The sequence below is a fragment of the Myxocyprinus asiaticus genome, chromosome 23 (genome assembly GCF_019703515.2).
Source record: "Myxocyprinus asiaticus isolate MX2 ecotype Aquarium Trade chromosome 23, UBuf_Myxa_2, whole genome shotgun sequence".
NCBI classification, from domain to species: domain Eukaryota; kingdom Metazoa; phylum Chordata; class Actinopteri; order Cypriniformes; family Catostomidae; genus Myxocyprinus; species Myxocyprinus asiaticus.
In genome coordinates this window covers 1397055-1415641 of record NC_059366.1, presented here as the reverse complement: position 1 = coordinate 1415641, position 18587 = coordinate 1397055, and the positions used below count along the sequence as shown (strand labels likewise).

The window sequence follows — 18587 nt, the reverse complement described above, 5'->3', positions numbered from 1 at the left end:
CGGTTTCCTGCTCACTTATAATCCCATACAGTTCCTTGAGTGCCCGGTCTGTGTCGGCTTGTGGGGGAATGTACACAGCAGTGATAATGACCGCTGTGAATTCCCTCGGTAGCCAGAATGGTCAACACAGAAGCATAAGAAATTCCAGATCAAGAGAGCAGAAAGACTTGATAGAATGAACGTTCCTCTGATCACACCAGGATTTGTTGATCATAAAACATACACCACCTCCTCTAGTTTTACCTGAGAGGTCTTTCACTCTGTCCGCTCGGTGCACGGAGAACCCTGCGGGTTCAATGGCTGAGTCTGGAATCTCCGCAGACATCCAAGTTTCCGTAAGGCAGATAATGCAGCAGTCCCTTATATCTCGTTGGAAAGAGATCTGCACTTTCAGCTCGTAGAGCTTGTTATCCAGAGACTGAACATTTGCCAGAAGAATAGTGGGTAGCAGGGGTCGATTTGCGCAGCGTCTTACTCTGATGAGAACACCGGCTCTGTTTCCCCTTTTCCTTTTGCGTTTCCGCGACCGTGCTGCCCAGACAAAGGGCTCCGCTTGCGTGTTTGTAAACAGCGGGTCGGCATTGAGAAATGTGAAGTCCGGTTTACGGTGTGAAATTGCTGAACCAATGTCCAAAAGTGTTTGTCTGTCGTAGACAATAAGGCAGACAACATCCAAGACAAAAAACATAAGAATTGTGAATAAAACAAACAAAACATTACTATGTTGTGTCGGAGCTCGCAACGCAGCAGCCATACTCGGTGCCATCTTGAGTCCTAGGTGAATGATGTCAGTGGTGAATGATCAGGTCAGTGGTGAATGATCAGACTCCGATCACTGCCATCTCACTTGACGCTGAAAAGGCGTTTGATATGGTAGAATGGGATTATCTTTTTAAGATTTTGGAAATATACGGGTTTGGGAATACTTTTATTGGATGGATTAAGTTACTTTATAGACATCCAGTAGTGGCGGTAAAAACAAATGGATTCATTTCAGATTACCAGCAGCAGGGTTGCCCTCTTTCCCCATTATTGTTCTGTCTTACCCTGGAACCATTAGCAGCCACGATAAGAAAGGAGGAGGATTTTCCAGGGGTGGTGGCGGGAGGTGTGGCGCACAAGCTTCTGCTTTACGCAGATGATATTTTTTTATTCGTCTCTGATCCTACTAGATCTATACCTTGCCTCCACAGAATTATTAATTCCTTTTCCAAGTTTTCAGGATACAAAGTCAAATGGTCTAAATCTGAAGCTCTGGCTCTGACAGCATACTGTCCAGTAATGTCCTTCCAGCCGGGCACCTTCCAGTGGCCCAAACAGGGTATTAAGTATTTGGGTATTTTGATTCCCGGCAAATTTGTGTGATTTAGTTAAGAGTTAATTTTGACCCTTTAATAAAAAGGTTTTCGAGCGATATGGGCAGGTGGGCTTCATTACATTTATCGATGAATGGGAAGGTTATTGTTATTAAAATGAACTGTATTCCAAAATTCAACTACCTGCTACAGTCACTCCCTATAGATATCCCCCTCTCTTATTTCAAGCAATTTGAGAGCATAGCGAAGTCTTTCATTTGGAATGGTAAGCTGCACAGGCCGATTGACAAAAGTGGGCTAGGCATACCCAAGATTTTGTTTTATTATTATGCGTTCTGTCTCAGACATTTGGCTCATTGGTCGCTTCCACCTGAAAGAGCCCCTCCCTGGTTCTGTATTGAACAGGAAGTTCTTGCCCCTATTTTGCCATTGCAAAGCCTTTCTATCAATCTAACCAGAGAAGTTAAATCACACCCCATTATTTCACATTTGCACTCGGTATGGACAAAAGTGTCCAGAGTGTTTAATTCAGATATTTATCTACATGTTGCCTCGAGCTTATGGCTAAACCCCAAACTATGCATTAATAAGTCCCCTTTCTGCAGGTCAGAGTGGATTGTGAGGGGGGTTACTACACTCTGTGACCTATATGAGAGTAGTGTGTTGAGATCCTTTGAAAATTTGTTGCAACATTTTGGGATCCCCATATCTCATTTTTTTAGGTATCAACAGCTGTGCCACTTGCTCTGTATTATTTTTGGGAATAGCATACACCCCCCTAAAGCAGCAGATACTTTGAGAGTGGTGATTACTGCTTTTGGAAAAGGTCATGAGGCATCAGTGTATTACTCCTTGTTAATTCAGAGTCTGGGGGACGGAACCACTCTCAAGAGATTATGGGAGAAAGACTTAAACTTGGAGGGAGAGTGGGCTAGGATTCTAAAAAACATCAAAACTGCATCTAGAGATGCAAGGGTGCGCCTTATGCAATTCAAGATTTTACATCGGTTCTATTGGACCCCCTCTAAATTGTATAGGCTTGGTCTTAAAGACACACCCACCTGCTGGCGATGCCAATCAGAGGACGGAGATATAACCCATGTTTTGGCTAAAGGTTCAGAGTCTGATGTGCAATGTCATATGGGGCTTTACCACTCAACTCGACTCTGCTCGCTTTTTGGGGGTTTTCCACTGTGGATAGTACCTGGTACTTTTTTTAGTACCACTGATACTAAATGTGACGTCAAAACCCTGCAGATCACTGATTGGTCAGAGAGAATCGTCACTACCAGCGTCACTGGATTTGTGACACGGGACATTAACCCGCTAGTTTTGAAGTTAGCAACAGCGACAGCAATATCATTTGTTCACGTGACTTTCGAATTGTAAAAAGAAATGGCTGTGCGCAAAACCACGCAGTGGTCAATAAACGAGGTGCAGACATTCCTCTCGTCAGCGACAAACGAAACGACGCAAAACTAAAAAGTCTTTCAGGAAGTGTCTCAGCTATTGGCCGCACACGGCTACCACCGGACCTACCAACAGTGTAGGGTAAAGTTAAAAAAACTTAAGTGACTACAGAACCATCAAGGACCACAACAGCCGGAGTGGTTCAAACAGAAGAAAGTGGAAGTGGTTCGACCAAATGGACGCTATCTATGGAAATAGATTGCCGGCGAGCAATGGGAGGAAGAGTGCCCTGAACTCTGCGTTGTTGGAGTCCACGATGTAGGATGGTACGTTTTATTATGTTAACTCTATATTCTGCTTGAAAGCTTCACTTTATTTAGTTGACCAGCTACTGGAAAGCTTGCTTCTAAAACAACCAGGCCAATTTAACTGTTACAATTGTGTAAAATCACCATGCAACAACTGCTTTATGCAGCACAATGAGCTAGTAGCTAACAGCTAACGGTCGTGTTATTGTTTATGGTCAGTAATGTTTGTGGTGCGTTTAAGATGATGTCACGGCAGTAGAGGCGGTGCAACTATGACGATCAGCCTATAATCCCACCCACGTTGAGGCAGCAATAAACTGCAGTGGAAAAGCAAGCTCAGAAAAGTAAAGCGAGCAGAGTCGTGTCGAACCATAACGTGCAGTGGAAAAGTGCCATTAGGCACTCGGGTATCATTTTGCCCCAGACTCTGCATCTTGGGCGATGGGGCGGTCATCGACATTGAAAATAGAAAAGTAAAGAGTTGGGTCTTAACCAGTGTCATTATCACCAGGCAGATAATTTTAAGGGGCTGGCGGTCGGCTGGAGCACCCTCTTTTCAGGAGTCGTGCTCGGAGATGGGAAGGGTGGTGGCCTTTGGGGAAGGGGCATTTAGAAGAATGGGGAGGTACAATATGTTCGTGGAGAAATGGGGTGGGTATATGTCATTTATGGATATGTGATTATTATTATTATATTTCTAATTTCTTTATCTATTTCTTTCTTTTTTCTTTCTTTTTATTTTTTGTGCGTGTGTGTGTCTATATAATTTGAGACTACTGTGATGTTGTTGCGATCAGGGTGAGATTGGGGATTGGCCCATCTAACTATTTTTTATTCTTTTTCTATAAAAACATGCACTTGATAGATGTCTTTGACCATTGTGATGCATCTCACATTGCTTTTAAAAGACTGTTTCAAGTTATATCTCTTAAAAGGAGACCCCCATTCTGTTTCATTTCACTGTGACGTAGAGGTCTTTACTCCATGTTCACCGCTCTCTGCTCGCAGTGATTTTCTTCCGACCGCTCCCGCTCCTGCAACCTGGCATTTGTTTTCCACATATAGCAAAAGCCATACAAATAGACAAGTGTACACAAAGAACATTTTATTTTTCTGTTATTGCTATTATCAGATGATGTGTGAAAATGACGCCAATTTGGCTTGGTTTCTTAACACTAAATTGACCATTTTCTAGTCCGTGTTTCACTTCCTTTGATGACACAGTGTGCACTTTGCTCTGCCATTCTTCTAAAGCCTGCTCTAAATATTGCATAATTTAATGCACAAGCTGTGAGCACATTTATTTTACGTTATTAAAAAAATAACAATTATTGTTTTTTGCATTCATTCTTTAATAAATAAAAAAAGAGATCCATATCATATTTTCAGGCTATTCTCTGACCGCCAACTCCCATCCTCATCTCATTGAAGTACCGTCTTCTCCCGCCTTCAACTCTGTAATTTAATCCCACGCCCCAAGAAATCTCTTCTTTCAGTTCAAAATGGACACAATTATATTCTAAAAGCATCAATTTCAAAGTAGACATTTCATCTTATGTAGATGACATGTAGATTGGCTGGACCTGTATGTGTTTGTGTTACATGGTATATTATGGAGAAGAAAAAAAACAGAATGAGTAATTAAGATAAATACAATAAACTATAAGATCAGATACAGTCACATGGTCACAAGACCTAAACCCAGTCTTGGGTCTGTGAAAGTGTGACAAATCTAAAAATACAAATGAATGTGAGTTGTGCAGTAAACACATTGCTGAAGTTGAATGTGAATGACCATGTTAACTCGTGTGAAAAACAGAACATCTTACCATGGGTAATCTGCGTCCTGGTATGCTGGGGAAGTCGTGGTGCTCGTTGTGGTACCCAACATTAAATGTGAGCAGGTTGAGCGATCCATAGTAAGAATAGGTCTCATGGCCTTTGAGGAACATATAATGCTCAGCGATGAAGTGTCCCGAGATGGGATGGAGACCCATCCCTAACATAGACCCCATCAACATGTAGACCAAGGGCTTGGCACCCCACATCCAGTAGAGCAGACCATTAAAGGTGAACTGTATGGCCACATTCATGAGTTCTAGCTGACTGATGGGCTTCGGGTTTATGCAGAGGGGACGGATGGCGTAAAACAGCGGTTGAAACATGATCCAGACGAGCTTGCGGAAGCGGGAGCAAAAGAACCAGCCCTCAAAATCAGTGGGGATGTCAACATCCACACCATCTCCACCCAAGTACCGATGGTGGTCTAGGTGGTAGCGCTTAAAGGACGCTGAGTAAGGCAACCCAATGGGAAGATTGGCAAAAATGGCAAACCAGCGGTTCCATTTTGCACGGTTGTTACCGAAAGCCGTGTTGTGAGAGATCTCGTGAATAGCTAGTGTCATTGAATGGTTTATGCAACTCCCAAACACATAAGTCCAGAACAAGACCCATTTCCACGGCAGATCCTTCACCAGGTAGAAAGCCAAAAACTGGACCGCAACCATCATACAGACGATCCATTTCAGTCTAGGGTCAGGTCCCATCAGAGATTTGATCTCTGGATATTTAGCTGTCAAAGAAGAGGTAAAAACATATTTAAGTTCTCAGACAACTTCAGCCTACATTTGGATTTCAGGAGATCTAATGCAGAGTCTAATAAGGGAGATGACTTTATTCCAATAATGGGAATTTCCACTACAAAATCAATGACACTTGACACCAATGACACTTTCAAAGTGATCTGGTAAAGTGATCTAGTAACTCTGGTGACCAGTCCTGCCATCTCCTCTTGATACTAAAGGAATGTTTGGGTTCAATACAAATTAAGCTCAAATCAACAGCATTTGTGGCATAATGTTGATTACCACAGAAAACTTTTTCGGCTCGCCCCTTGTTTGTTTAAAAAAAAAATGTGATTAAAGTGAGGCACTTACATTGAAATTGAATGGGGCCAGTCTACAAACATTAAATACACACCATTTCAAAAGTACAGCCCCAAGACATTATAAATATGTTAGCATGATTCAAGTGTGATAAAAAAAAAAAAAAAGTCTCTGTTCTACATGAATTTGGTGTGATAAAACTGTTTACAAGCATTGCGTTATCATGGCAACATTGTAATATTAGATATATAGTATTTACACAGATAAGTTTATCACACTAAAATCATGTTACATTGTATAATGTTTAAGTCTTGTTACTTTTGAAACAGTGTGTATTGTAATGCTTATGGTCTGGCCCCATTCACTTCCATTGTAAATGCCTTACTGTAACGAGGTGAAGTCAGGAAGCATATCATTGTTTACATTGTTTTTTTATTATTATTTGGAAATAATTTTTTATTTTATTTAATATTGTTTTGAAATTGTTTTGGACTGATTTGGTTTGTGAACGGCACAAGTTTCTCTTGTAAACAATGACGCGCTTCCTGCCTCCTCCTCCACGTGACGTGTGACCTTACCAACAAGCTTACGTCATCCCTCTCATGAGTGCTCGTCACAGAGATGTACGGAAGTGAATATTTGAAGTTAAAAAGTAGATAAATATTGTTTTGTTTCTAAAAATAATCAATCGTTTGGGTTCAGAATAACTTTATTTGTCGACTGGAATCATGTGGATTATTTTGATGCACCCTAAATATGCATTTTGGACCGTCAAAAAATGGAGTACATTCACTTGCATTGTTTAAAGGAGGAGGCCTTAAATGAAATTCTACAAATCTTAAATTCTGTTTTGATGAAGAAAGAAACTCAGATACATCTTGGATGGCCTGAGGGTGAGTAAATTATCAGCAAATTTTCATTTTTGGGTGAACTATTCCTGTAAGTTTAAAAAGTGTCACTTTATCTGTTGAAGTGAGGAAAAAGAATCCTCTTTCTCCAACTAAGATACTAGGATACTAACATGTCATAATAATAGCATCATGTAGTCTATGTTTTGTGTCTTCACTTACTACTTCAACACAACGCCCTGTTGTAACTTACACAATGTCCTGGAAAGATTTCTTTACTGAATCACATTTTGGTTTTTGTAGGTCAGCACTATCCACTAATCCAGGATATGAATTCACATTCTAGTACCTTCAGTGTATCATATGTGAATTCAGAATGAATGGATCAGAACCAAACTCTTTATAATCTTGTGAACATTGAAAGTATCAAGTATTCGAGGGCTATTAGATAATGTTTATGGTCTGGCCCAATTTACTTCCATTGTAAGTGCCTTACTGTAACCACCATTTTTTTTTTTATTAAATAAATAAGGGACACGTTGAAATTATTTTTTGTGATAATCAACAATATGCCACAAATGCTGTCAACTGAGCTTAACTTGTACTGAACCTGGAACATTCCTTTAAGTTTAAAACTGAAGTGTGTCATTTCTGCACCACTAGTGACGCCAAGTGGAACTGAAAATATATATATATATATATATATTGTTTTCAAGCAGGTTTGTTTATTACTCCCCATCTTCAATTGGTCGGACAAAAAAACGACAGTCCCACCCCCAAACTCTCCCCATTGGTGAATTCAATGTTGTGGCGTCAGGCTGTTTTGAAAGGGTTTACAGTGTTTACACATTTTAGGGGGAAACCAAGCTACAACTTGATTGCTTATAGTTGTCTCTGCATATTAAACTGGGATAGGATAAAGTAATTTAACATAAAAAAAAAAAAAATACATCAGCTTTGCTGTACTCTATTAACCAGCCTTAGTGCAGTGTCATTTTTCTAAAGATATTACAACAAAAACAGAAGAGGCAACAATGCAAAGCAAATTTTAATTTAAATAATGTGTGCACTTTTCATCCAAAGCATTTTATGATGCAAGTACTTACCACCTTGAGGCAAGAGAGATGCTACCTTTGAAAGCTTTTGCATGCTCTACGTGACAGTTGTGCATGTCAGCACAAGTAGACTATGCATACTGAAACATCCTAAAAGCTGGCGAACATGAACTAGCATAAAGAGAGACTTTTCTCAACACTCAGTACAAATATCAGTGTGAGGATGTGTTGTTTATACAGTCAGTGCTCAGTAAGCCATCAATGATGAATAAATACTGCAGCAGGAGGGATACTGTAATGAATAATGACTTGTTGGTCTACAGTTGTGCTCAAAAGTTTGCATACCCTTGGAGAATTGGTAATATGTGTACCATTTTTAAAGAAAACATGAGTGAGCAGGCAAAACACATTTCTTTTAATTCTTATGGGATTCATATTCAACTGTAGGTTATAACAGAATGGCACAATCATAAAACAAAACATGGCAACAAAGAAAAAAAAATGAAATGACCCCTGTTCAAAAGTCTGCATACCCTTAGTTCTTAATACTGTGTATTGCCCCCATTAGCATCAATGACAGCGTGCAGTCTTTTGTAATAGTTGTCTGTGAGGCCCCAAATTCTTGCAGGTGGTATAGCTGCCCATTCGTCTTGGCAAAATGCCTCCAGGTCATGCAAAGTCTTTGGTCGTCTTGCATGAACCACACCTTTGAGATCTCCCCAGAGTGGCTCGATGATATTAAGGTCGGGAGACTGTGATGGCCACTCCAAAACCTTCACCTTTTTCTGCTGTAACCACTGGAGGGTCAACTTGGCCTTGTGCTTAGGGTCATTGTCGTGCTGGAAAGTCCAAGTGCGTCCCATGCGCAGCTTTCATGCAGAAGAATGCAAATTGTCCGCCAATATTTTCTGATAACATGCTGCATTCATCTTGCCATCAATTTTCACAAGATTCCCTGTGCCTTTAGGGCTCAGACACCCCCAAAACATCAGTAAGCCACCACCATGCTTCACAGTGGGGATGCTATTCTTTTCACTATAGGCCTTGTTGACCCCTCTCCAAACATAGCACTTATGGTTGTGACCATAAAGCTCTATTTTGGTCTCGTCACTCCAAATTACAGTGTGCCAGAACCTGTGAGCTGTGTCAAGGTGTTGTCATTTGTGGCATTGGCACAGTAAAGGCTTCTTTCTGACAACTCGACCATGCAGCTCATTTTTGTTCAGGTATCGTCGTATTGTGCTCTTTGAAACAACCATACCATCTTTTTCCAGAGCAGCCTGTATTTCTCCTGAGGTTACCTGTGGGTTTTTCTTTGTATCCCAAACAATTCTTCTGGCAGTTGTGGCTGAAATCTTTCTTTGGTCTACTTGACCTTGGCTTGGTATCAAGAGATCCCTGAATTTTCCACTTCTTAATAAGTGATTGAACAGTACTGACTGGCATTTTCAAGGCTTTGGATATCTTTTTATATCCTTTTCCATCTTTATAAAGTTCCATTACCTTGTTACACAGGTCTTTTGACAGTTCTTTTCTACTCCCCATGGCTCAGTATCTAGCCTGCTCAGTGCATCCACGTGAGAGCTAACAAACTCATTGACTATTTATACACAGACACTAATTGCAATTTAAAAAGCCACAGGTGTGGGAAATTAACCCTTAATTGCCATTTAAACCTGTGTGTGTCACCTTGTGTGTCTGTAACTGTCAGGTGTATTTTGTTGATTCATGTCTTTTATTTTGAAAAGTTTAGTTCCTGTTCCCTAGTCATGTGATGTCTTGTTTTCCCTCCATGTTCATGTGTCATGTTTTCATTGGTTTATTGTTTAATTATCTTGTAATCAGTTCTGTTTGTTCACTGGTTTATGTTCTCCCATGTCTTGTATTTAAGCCCTCATGTTTTCATTGTCTAGTGGTCAAGTATTGGATGTGATTGTAGACGTTTATGTCAAGCCACGTTTATGTCAAGCCACGTTTATGTCAAGTCAAGCCATGTTCATGTTTATGTTTAGTTTAGTTCACGTGTAGTCAGGGTTATTGGTTCTCACTTTGTAAATAAACTGCATTTGGGTTCTTCATCTCATCATCGTCTTCGTCATTGCCATCATTGTCAGCAGCCAACATCGTTACAGTAACAAGGCCAAACATTCAAGGGTATGTAAACTTTTGATCAGGGCCATTTGGGTGATTTCTGTTATCATTATGATTTAAAAAGGTGCCAAACAACTATGTGATAATAAATGGCTTCATATGATCACTATCCTTAAATAAAAGACAGTTTTTGTGTATGATCAGTCATATTTTCAAAATCAATGCCAAAATGTCACAATTTCTGCCAGGGTATGCAAACTTTTGAGCACAACTGTATGTAAACATGCACTAGATAATAATGAATATACAGATTTTGAACATTTACACCTTCTACAATGTGTTCCTCCACCGAGAACAAAGACTTCTGAAAACACTTTCCATAACCGCATACTTTGGAAAACTGTAAGGTTGGAAAACTAAAAATTGAGTTTTCAAACTTAAACATTAGTATTAAAAAGTGGCCTTTCTTTCTTCTACAGAAAACATTCACGTAGCGCACCTGTTGTAGGGAGTGAAACTGAGAGTGCGCATAATTGCCCAAAAGGTCTCTATCGTTTCAAACACAGTCTCTCGCAGCACACGTTACATCAAGTATACTCAGATGTGTTTGCATGTTTATTTGTTGTTTAATTAATTATTACATCCGTTTGCAGTATCTTTGTCCTCTCCATATCTAACTGTACTGCGAGTCAGAATTACTACCGTAATGACTGTTGGAAATGGGCACCATTAATATTAATGTAATCCATAAACATTTTGAAAACAAACGAGCATATTCATCTGACTTACAGCATGTCTGAAAATGTAAATTCATGAATGCTTAGATTTTCCAACAGCTCACCCTTCAGTGGCCGCATTGTCATGCTTCGACGGCTGAGCAAATGCTCATTCGTTACAGTAGCAGCATATATGTGATTTTGTGCGTTCTGCAAATTAAAAAAAGATCAACCCTGAATCTAGGCATCTAGATCAGCCCGGCTCTCAATCAGTGGCCAATCCATCTGTGCATCCCTAGTTTGAATGAAGTTGCATCCACACAGTGCAAGTCTAAAGCCCCATACACACATGCAGTGACTTTATGGCTTGATGTCACTAGTCTCTGTACTGTGAAGTCTCTCGTGGGCGTTCCTACTGCTGTTGCTTTAACGTTACTGGTGGACTGCACGTCTGGCATATCTCTTGAAAATCTGATCACAGGTATTTCGCCATTAAAACCATTCTAATTTGACAAGAAATCAGTTTTCCCTAAAAATGCACATTCAGGGGAGAGTGTTTTAAGTGAACTGCACCATTCCAATGCATACCACTGCATGTGTGTATGGGACTTAAGATTTAGTTAAACCAAAAATGAAAATTCTCTCATGATTTACTTTCCTTTAAGCCATTACAGATGTGTATGACTTTCCTTCTTCAGCAGAACCAAAATGAAGATTTTTATTAGCACATTTCTGCTCTTTTTGTCCATACAATGCAAGGAAACGGGTGCCATCAGGTTGCTGGCTGTTTGACGGTCCAAAAGGCACCAACCTATTGATTTGCTTCAGAAGACATTAATTGATCAACTGGAGTCGTGTGGATTACTTTTATGCTGCCTACAAATGCCTTTTGGACCGTCAAATAGACAGCAGCCTGTTGGCACCCGTTTCCTTGCATTGTATGGACAAAAAGAGCTGAAATGTGCTAATAAATATCTTCATTTCGGTTCTACTGAAGAAGAAAAGTCATTCACATCTGTAATGGCTTAAAGGTAAGTAAATCATGAGAGAATTTTCATTTTGGGGTGAATTAAACCTTTAAGATGATAAATAAAAATAAAAAAATGCCTACTAAGTGCACCTTTAAATCAAGTTTGTTGCCACCTTGGAAGACTGCACTATGTGCATCTAAATGTATTTATAGTAAGATTTATTTTTTTTATTTCAAGTCACGGGAGAAATGATGAAAAGTGTAATATGCATGAGGCACCAACATTCATGTGAATTAAAAACAAATATAATGTAATTAGTTGAAAAGCTACAGATCCTTCATGTGTCAGTGAGTATTATGAATAAATCATGAATTTGCAACAGAATTGTTTTGTATTAAACACAATGGTTAACTTGACCTTCTGTGCAGTCAGATGAGTGATCCATAAACCCGCTGTATGTTTATCAAACCACCTAACTGTGTTAAAGGAATAGTTCACCCAAAAATGAAAATTCGCTGATAATTTACTCACCCTCAGACCATCAAAGATGTATCTGAGTTTCTTTCTTCATCAAAACAGAATTTAAGATTTTTAGGATTTCATTTCAGGCCTCCTCCTTTAAACAATGCAAGTGAATGTACTCCATTTTTTGACGGTCCAAAATGCATATTTAGGGTGCATCAAAATAATCCACACGACTCCAGTCGTCAAATAATGTTCTTATGAACCCAAACGATTGATTATTTGTAGAAACAAAACAATACTTTAACTACAAATGTTTGCTTCCGTACATCTCTGTGACGAGCACTCATGAGAGGGATGATGTAAGCTCGTTGGTAAGGTCACCTGGAGGAGGAGTCAGGAAGCGTGTCATTTTTACATTGTTTTTTTATTTTTATTATTATTATTTGGAAATTTTCATTTTTGGGTGAACTATTCCTGTAAGTTTAAAAAGTGTCACTTTATCTGTTGAAGTGAGGAAAAAGAATCCTCTTTCTCCAACTAAGATACTAGGATACTAACATGTCATAATAATAGCATCATGTAGTCTATGTTTTGTGTCTTCACTTACTACTTCAACACAACGCCCTGTTGTAACTTACACAATGTCCTGGAAAGATTTCTTTACTGAATCACATTTTGGTTTTTGTAGGTCAGCACTATCCACTAATCCAGGATATGAATTCACATTCTAGTACCTTCAGTGTATCATATGTGAATTCAGAATGAATGGATCAGAACCAAACTCTTTATAATCTTGTGAACATTGAAAGTATCAAGTATTCGAGGGCTATTAGATAACCTTCCTCATGTGACTGTCAGCCTCTCACTTTACCACATACACACACACAATTTTACCCGCTAATACATCATGGTTGACCAAAACATTACAAATTTATACAAAATAATTCAAGAAATAACCAGAGTTACACAATACGCTATAATCGAGTAGTTAGGAAACTAGTTAGCTAGTAATAATCGCTGGAAAAAATGACGCGTTTTAGCTAGATACTAGCTTGTCCGGCAGGTCTTGATTAACTCTAGATTAAACTCTACACCGATTATTTAATCAAATACATTCACTATTGCGTATTCGAGAGCATGTGAAGTACTTTCTGTAGTCTGGTATGGTGTGTCGGGGAGTGGCCTTCACATAACGGTCATGCTTTACTCAAACTTCATCTCTAACACAATGAGAAACATAACACGATACATTAATCAGTACAGTATACCTGAAAACACAGTACAGTAGATACTCAAGGAAATAACGGCTGTGCTCATTTTTAGCTTCTTAAGGGATCATTTTTTACATAACAGAATCAGCAACGTGATTTACTACTAACAAGAACACAATAAACTGGCCTATATAACGTTTCCTGTATATATATATATATATATATATATATATATATATATACAGGAAACGTTATATATTCGCGTAATTTTAATCGATCATTAGATCGCACAAAGAGCAAGTGAGCGAGAGACTGCGGAGCGGAAAAAGGACTCACCCAAAATGTCTCTCCTCCGGTCCGCGTGAGGCTGATCTGTATAAACCCACTCAAAATCTTCGCGAACAACACGATTCCCCATTTGGCACGCTAGTTCGGTGGATGTTTTTGAGTTCAATTAATTTCTCAGCGTGTGGATTTTGGAACAGCACCAGTTATTTCACACTTATCTAAAAGCGACTGCTCCACATCCTTCCCTTCCTCATTTAGCTCTCTTACAAGCCGAAGAACTTTCGATCTCGAACGAAAACTGACAACGTGGGCGGAGCTTTCGGATGGCGTCACTCCAACTCTTTTCCAATAATAAGAAATAATAATAAATAAAAAATAAAAAAACACTGCATTTAGCCTACATAAAAAGCAAAACTAGTAAATATAAACAATCAATATTTCTATATTTTTTCGTAACTCAGTTTGTTTTGTGTCTCCTAAATACATTACTAATAAGAAACCAAAACAATTTTTTAATCTGCCAGAGATAATATAAATACATATTATTGTAGGAGTGTGAAGTGTAGGAATGGGAGGTGCTGTAATTTATTTTCATTTGCTTCATTTCTCGAGCTATTTTCTGTTTTTAATTATTATAACATAAACTGTAAACTCTACACCTTATCTACTCTCAGGTCAAGTTTACTTGACAAAGAACAAATCATGCAAACAATGGACATTTTTATTGTATGAGATTTTTATTATATGAGAGTACATAACATGTAATAATAATAATGTTATATAATAATAATAATAATAACAACAACAATAATAATTGAAAACAATAAATGAATAAATAATAGTTATATTAATGCAAATAAAAGTTAATTACTCAAAGTATTAAGTTTTAAAATTGTGAATTCTTTTGTGTTGAAATAACAGCTGAAATTTTTGGTAAATTACAATACAGAATCATAATAGGAAGTTGGGAACTACACTATCGAACACAAATTTACATGAGGCAGATACTTTGAGAATTGAGTCAGTGATCTGAGGATAGGTGAATAATTGCACTTCCTCCAGCAGCTCTCAAAGACAATTACCCAAGAGAACTTTTTCGGAGTAACACCCACATAGCATAGTTCACCCAAAAATGAAAATTCTCTATTTACTCACCCTTATGCCATCCCTGATATGTATGACTTTCTTTCTTTTGCAGAACAAAAATTACGATTTTTAGAAGAATATTTCAGCTCTGTAGGTCCATACAATGCATGTGAATGGTGGCACGAACTCTGAAGCTCCAAAAAAGCACATAAAGGCAGCATAAAAGTAATCCATAAGACTCCAGTGGTTATATCCATGTCTTCAGAAGTGATATGATAGGTGTGCAATATTTAAATACTTTTTTCTATAAATTGACCAGCCCCGAGCAGTAGGTGGCGATATGCATGAAGAATGTGAATCGACAAAAAAAACAAAACAAAAAAAAAAAAAAAAAAAAAGAGATTGTGGAAGTGAAAGATAAAGTGGAGATTTATAGTGAAAAAGGACTTACATTTTTATCTGTTTCTCACCCACACCTAATATATCGCTTCTGGATTCATATGGATGTATTGTATGCTGCCTTTATGAGCTTTTTGGAGCTTCAAAGGACTGGCCACCATTCACTTGCATTGTATGGATCTACAGAGCTGTAATACTATTCTTAAAATCTTTGTGTTCTGCAGAAGGAAGTCATACACATCTGGGATGGTAAATGATGAGAGAACTTTCATTTTTGGGTGAACTATTGCTTTTATTTTTGATGTAAATTAAAATTAAAATGATAGGGGTAGACTTACTGTCTCTTCAGTGGCATGCACCTAACCGACTCGAGGTTCACTGCCGTTCTTTTAAATCCAGCATTTGAATGATGATGTCCCCTCAACTCCCGTGGGATTATGGGATTATGAAGTGTCCAGTCAATCTGTACTTTAAAAGATTGCCAAAACATCTGGTAATTTCTTGCTTACTGTTTTATGAATAATTTCATAATTCATACTTCTCCACTGGCATACAATTTATGGTATACTATATAGTAAGTAGGGAAGTAAAATTCAATCAGAGCATAGGCCCCTCTCCCAAAGGGGAGCCATCAAATATGGCACAACAAAGCAAATTGCAGAGCTACACTGGTGAGGATACCAGAGGCTGTTCTTCTTGGATTTATGTCAGTGGAGGAGATGCTTCAGTACGCTGAATAAACTACTTTTGTGAGTAATGAATTAACTGCCTTTCCACTAATCTTCAACATGTTTTACACCAAAAAAAACAAAACAAAAAAACATATGGAGTGAACTGTGTGTGGAGTCTACTGCAGTAAATTCAGCTGCCATTTTTTAAACACTCCCAGGAAGCTAATTTCTATATAAACAAGCAGCATAAAAGTACAGCTCCTATCTACTTAAATGGGGAAAGACCAAAATCTTCAAAATGGTTGGTCGAGAGCCACGTGATGCTATGCGAGTGGAAGCAGCCTAGAGGCAAGCTCAGCTTCACTTTGATATAATTATCCTTTTAATCAATATTACTAGGTGAGAACTGAATTAGTAGTTCTGATTGTTAAACTGTGCTGGGAGTGTAGGATGTCGAAGAATTTATGTAGAAAAAAATTTGGTCCTCAGTGTCCTCTGTGGGCATGGCATGGGAGGCGCTTAAGGCAGTTCTTAGGGGGCGGATCATAATATATGCCTCATTCATTAAAAAGATCAAAACACAGGAATTCACAGGAAAAGAGTATTAAAAGTGCTGAAACAGAAGTACCGAATGTCATCCAATGGTCTTACAGAGTTGACTATTTTGTCACAGAAGGTAGGGAAACTTTTTTAGATCTCATGTCACAGAACTGGCTCCACTTAAGTTAGAAGTTTACATAGAGTCATTAAAGAAAGGTGAACTACCGCCAACCATGGCGCAAGCCCTGATCAGTCTCATTCTTAAAAAAGATAAAGATTAATTAATGTAAAATTTATCGTCCAATTTCCCTGATCCAGTTAGATGTAAAAAATATTGTCTAAAATTCTGGCTAATCGATTAAGCAGAGTAATTACATCTTTTATATATAGATCAAGTGGGGTTTATTCGTGGTCGTAGTTCTTCTGATAATATTAGACATTTTATAAATATTATGTGGGCCCTGATCACTTGATGCCAAGAAGGTTTTTGATAGGGTGGAATGGGACTATCTTTTTAAGATTTTGGAAATGTATGGGTTTGGGAACACTTTTTTTGGGTGGATTGTTACACTATAAACATCTGTCAGTGGCAGTGCAAACTAATGTATTACTTTCAGATTATTTTTGTCTTGGTAGGGGAACTCGGCAAGGCTGTCCTCTCTCCCCTTTGCTGTTCTTTCTTGCCCTGGAACCATTAGCAGCCGCAATAAGAAAAGAGGATGATTTTCCTGGTATTGTAGCAGGAGGTGTGGTGCATAACCTTTTTACTCTACGCAGATGATATATTATTATTTGTCTCCGAACCAAGAAGATCTATGCCTAGCCTTCATAGAAAGATTCATTCTTTCTCCAAATTTTCAGGATACAGGGTGAATTGGTCTAAATCGGAAGCAGTTGCTCTGACAGCATATTGCCCTACCACAGCTTTCCAACCTGGCGTCTTTCAATGGCCCAAGCAAGGAATTAGGTATTTAGGCATTTTATTTCCAGCAAATTTGAGAGATTTAGTTAGAGCTAATTATGACCCATTAATGAAAAAGTTCTCATGTGATGTTGATAGTTGGGCTTCACTACATTTGTCTATGGCTGGGAAGGTCAATATTATAAAAATGAATAGTATCCCCAAATTAAATTATTTACTGCAGTATCTTGCTCTAGAAGTTCCTCTTTCTTATTTTAAACAATAAGAAAAAGCTATGGTTTCTGGATCAAGAAACCACAGCTTGATCCAGGAGAATTGGCTAATTACAGACCGATTTAAAATTTCCCATTTATGTAGAAAATACTAGAAAATATAGTGTCCTCCAAACTATGTTCATTTTTACAGAGAAATGGTATATATGACAAATTTCAGCCAGGATTTAGGCCCCATCATAGTACAGAGACTGCACTTATCAGAATTACAAATGACTTGCTCTTATCGACTGATCATGGCTGCATTTCTCTTCTAGTGTTCTTAGATCTTAGTGATGCCTTCGACACCATAGATCATTACATTCTCTTGGATAGGCTTGAGAATTATGTTGGCATTTGTGGACAGGCATTAGCTTGGTTTAGGTTCTATCTTTCTGACCACTACCACTTTGTCTGTGTAAATGATTGTGGCATGGGGGGCGTGGTTATGTGTCGGTCTGCAGGAGAGGGAGAGCGGTAAGGATCGTCACTTGGGTTATGATTACTCTAACACCTGTCTCTGACAGGGAGACCTGAAAAGGCATGCCAGAGTGTCAGAGCGGGGAGAGAGCACCACGGACGAGCAAGAGAACCCTAAAGCAATACAAAGATCCCTTTTGTTGAGTTGGCTATAAGCTGTGACATTGTATAAAGAGACTGGCCTTAACTGTTCGCTGTCTCCTGACTCCTCCATTGCCTATGAACATAGAGCTTTTCACAGTGGTGCCGAAAACCCGGCTTTGGAAGAGTATACCATTATGGAGTCCTCACCGCTGGGCGAAGTCTTCAAAACCCTCACCAGCATCCAGCAGACACAACACCAGGCCCTCATGGACGTACGCCTGGAGCAGGGGGTATTCCAAAGAAAATCCTCACTGACCAAGGCACAACATTCATGTCATGTACACTACGCAAACTGTACAAATTATTAGGCATTAAATCGATTCACACCAGTGTTTATCACCCGCAAACCAATGGGTTGGTCGAACAATTTAATAAGACCTTGAAAACATGATTCATAAGTTCGTATATGAAGACATTAAAAATTGGGATAAGTGGCTTGAAACCCTGTTGTTTGCAGTACGAGAGGTCCCGCAAGCCTCCACAGGATTTTCCTCATTTGAGCTACTGTATGGGCGCCAGCCGCGCAGCAT

General features: G+C 38.8%; 1 protein-coding gene across 2 annotated transcripts in view; it reads right to left on the bottom strand.

The window, feature by feature from the left end:
• degs1 (delta(4)-desaturase, sphingolipid 1) overlaps positions 1-13845 on the bottom strand; it is a 29708-nt gene extending 15863 nt beyond the window's left edge. Inside the window, exons 1-3 of one of the 2 annotated variants that reach the window (XM_051651170.1) lie at positions 13613-13845; positions 4864-5606; positions 4469-4489 (exon numbers count right to left, since the gene is read on the bottom strand). In XM_051651170.1, coding sequence (XP_051507130.1) covers positions 4484-4489; positions 4864-5606; positions 13613-13694 — 831 coding nt within the window. In that variant the 5' untranslated portion in view covers positions 13695-13845 and the 3' untranslated portion in view covers positions 4469-4483. Of the gene's footprint in view, positions 1-4468; positions 4490-4863; positions 5607-13612 lie in introns of those variants that run through there. The other variant, XM_051651169.1, reaches the window with a different exon arrangement.
• Positions 13846-18587: the final 4742 nt, after the last annotated feature.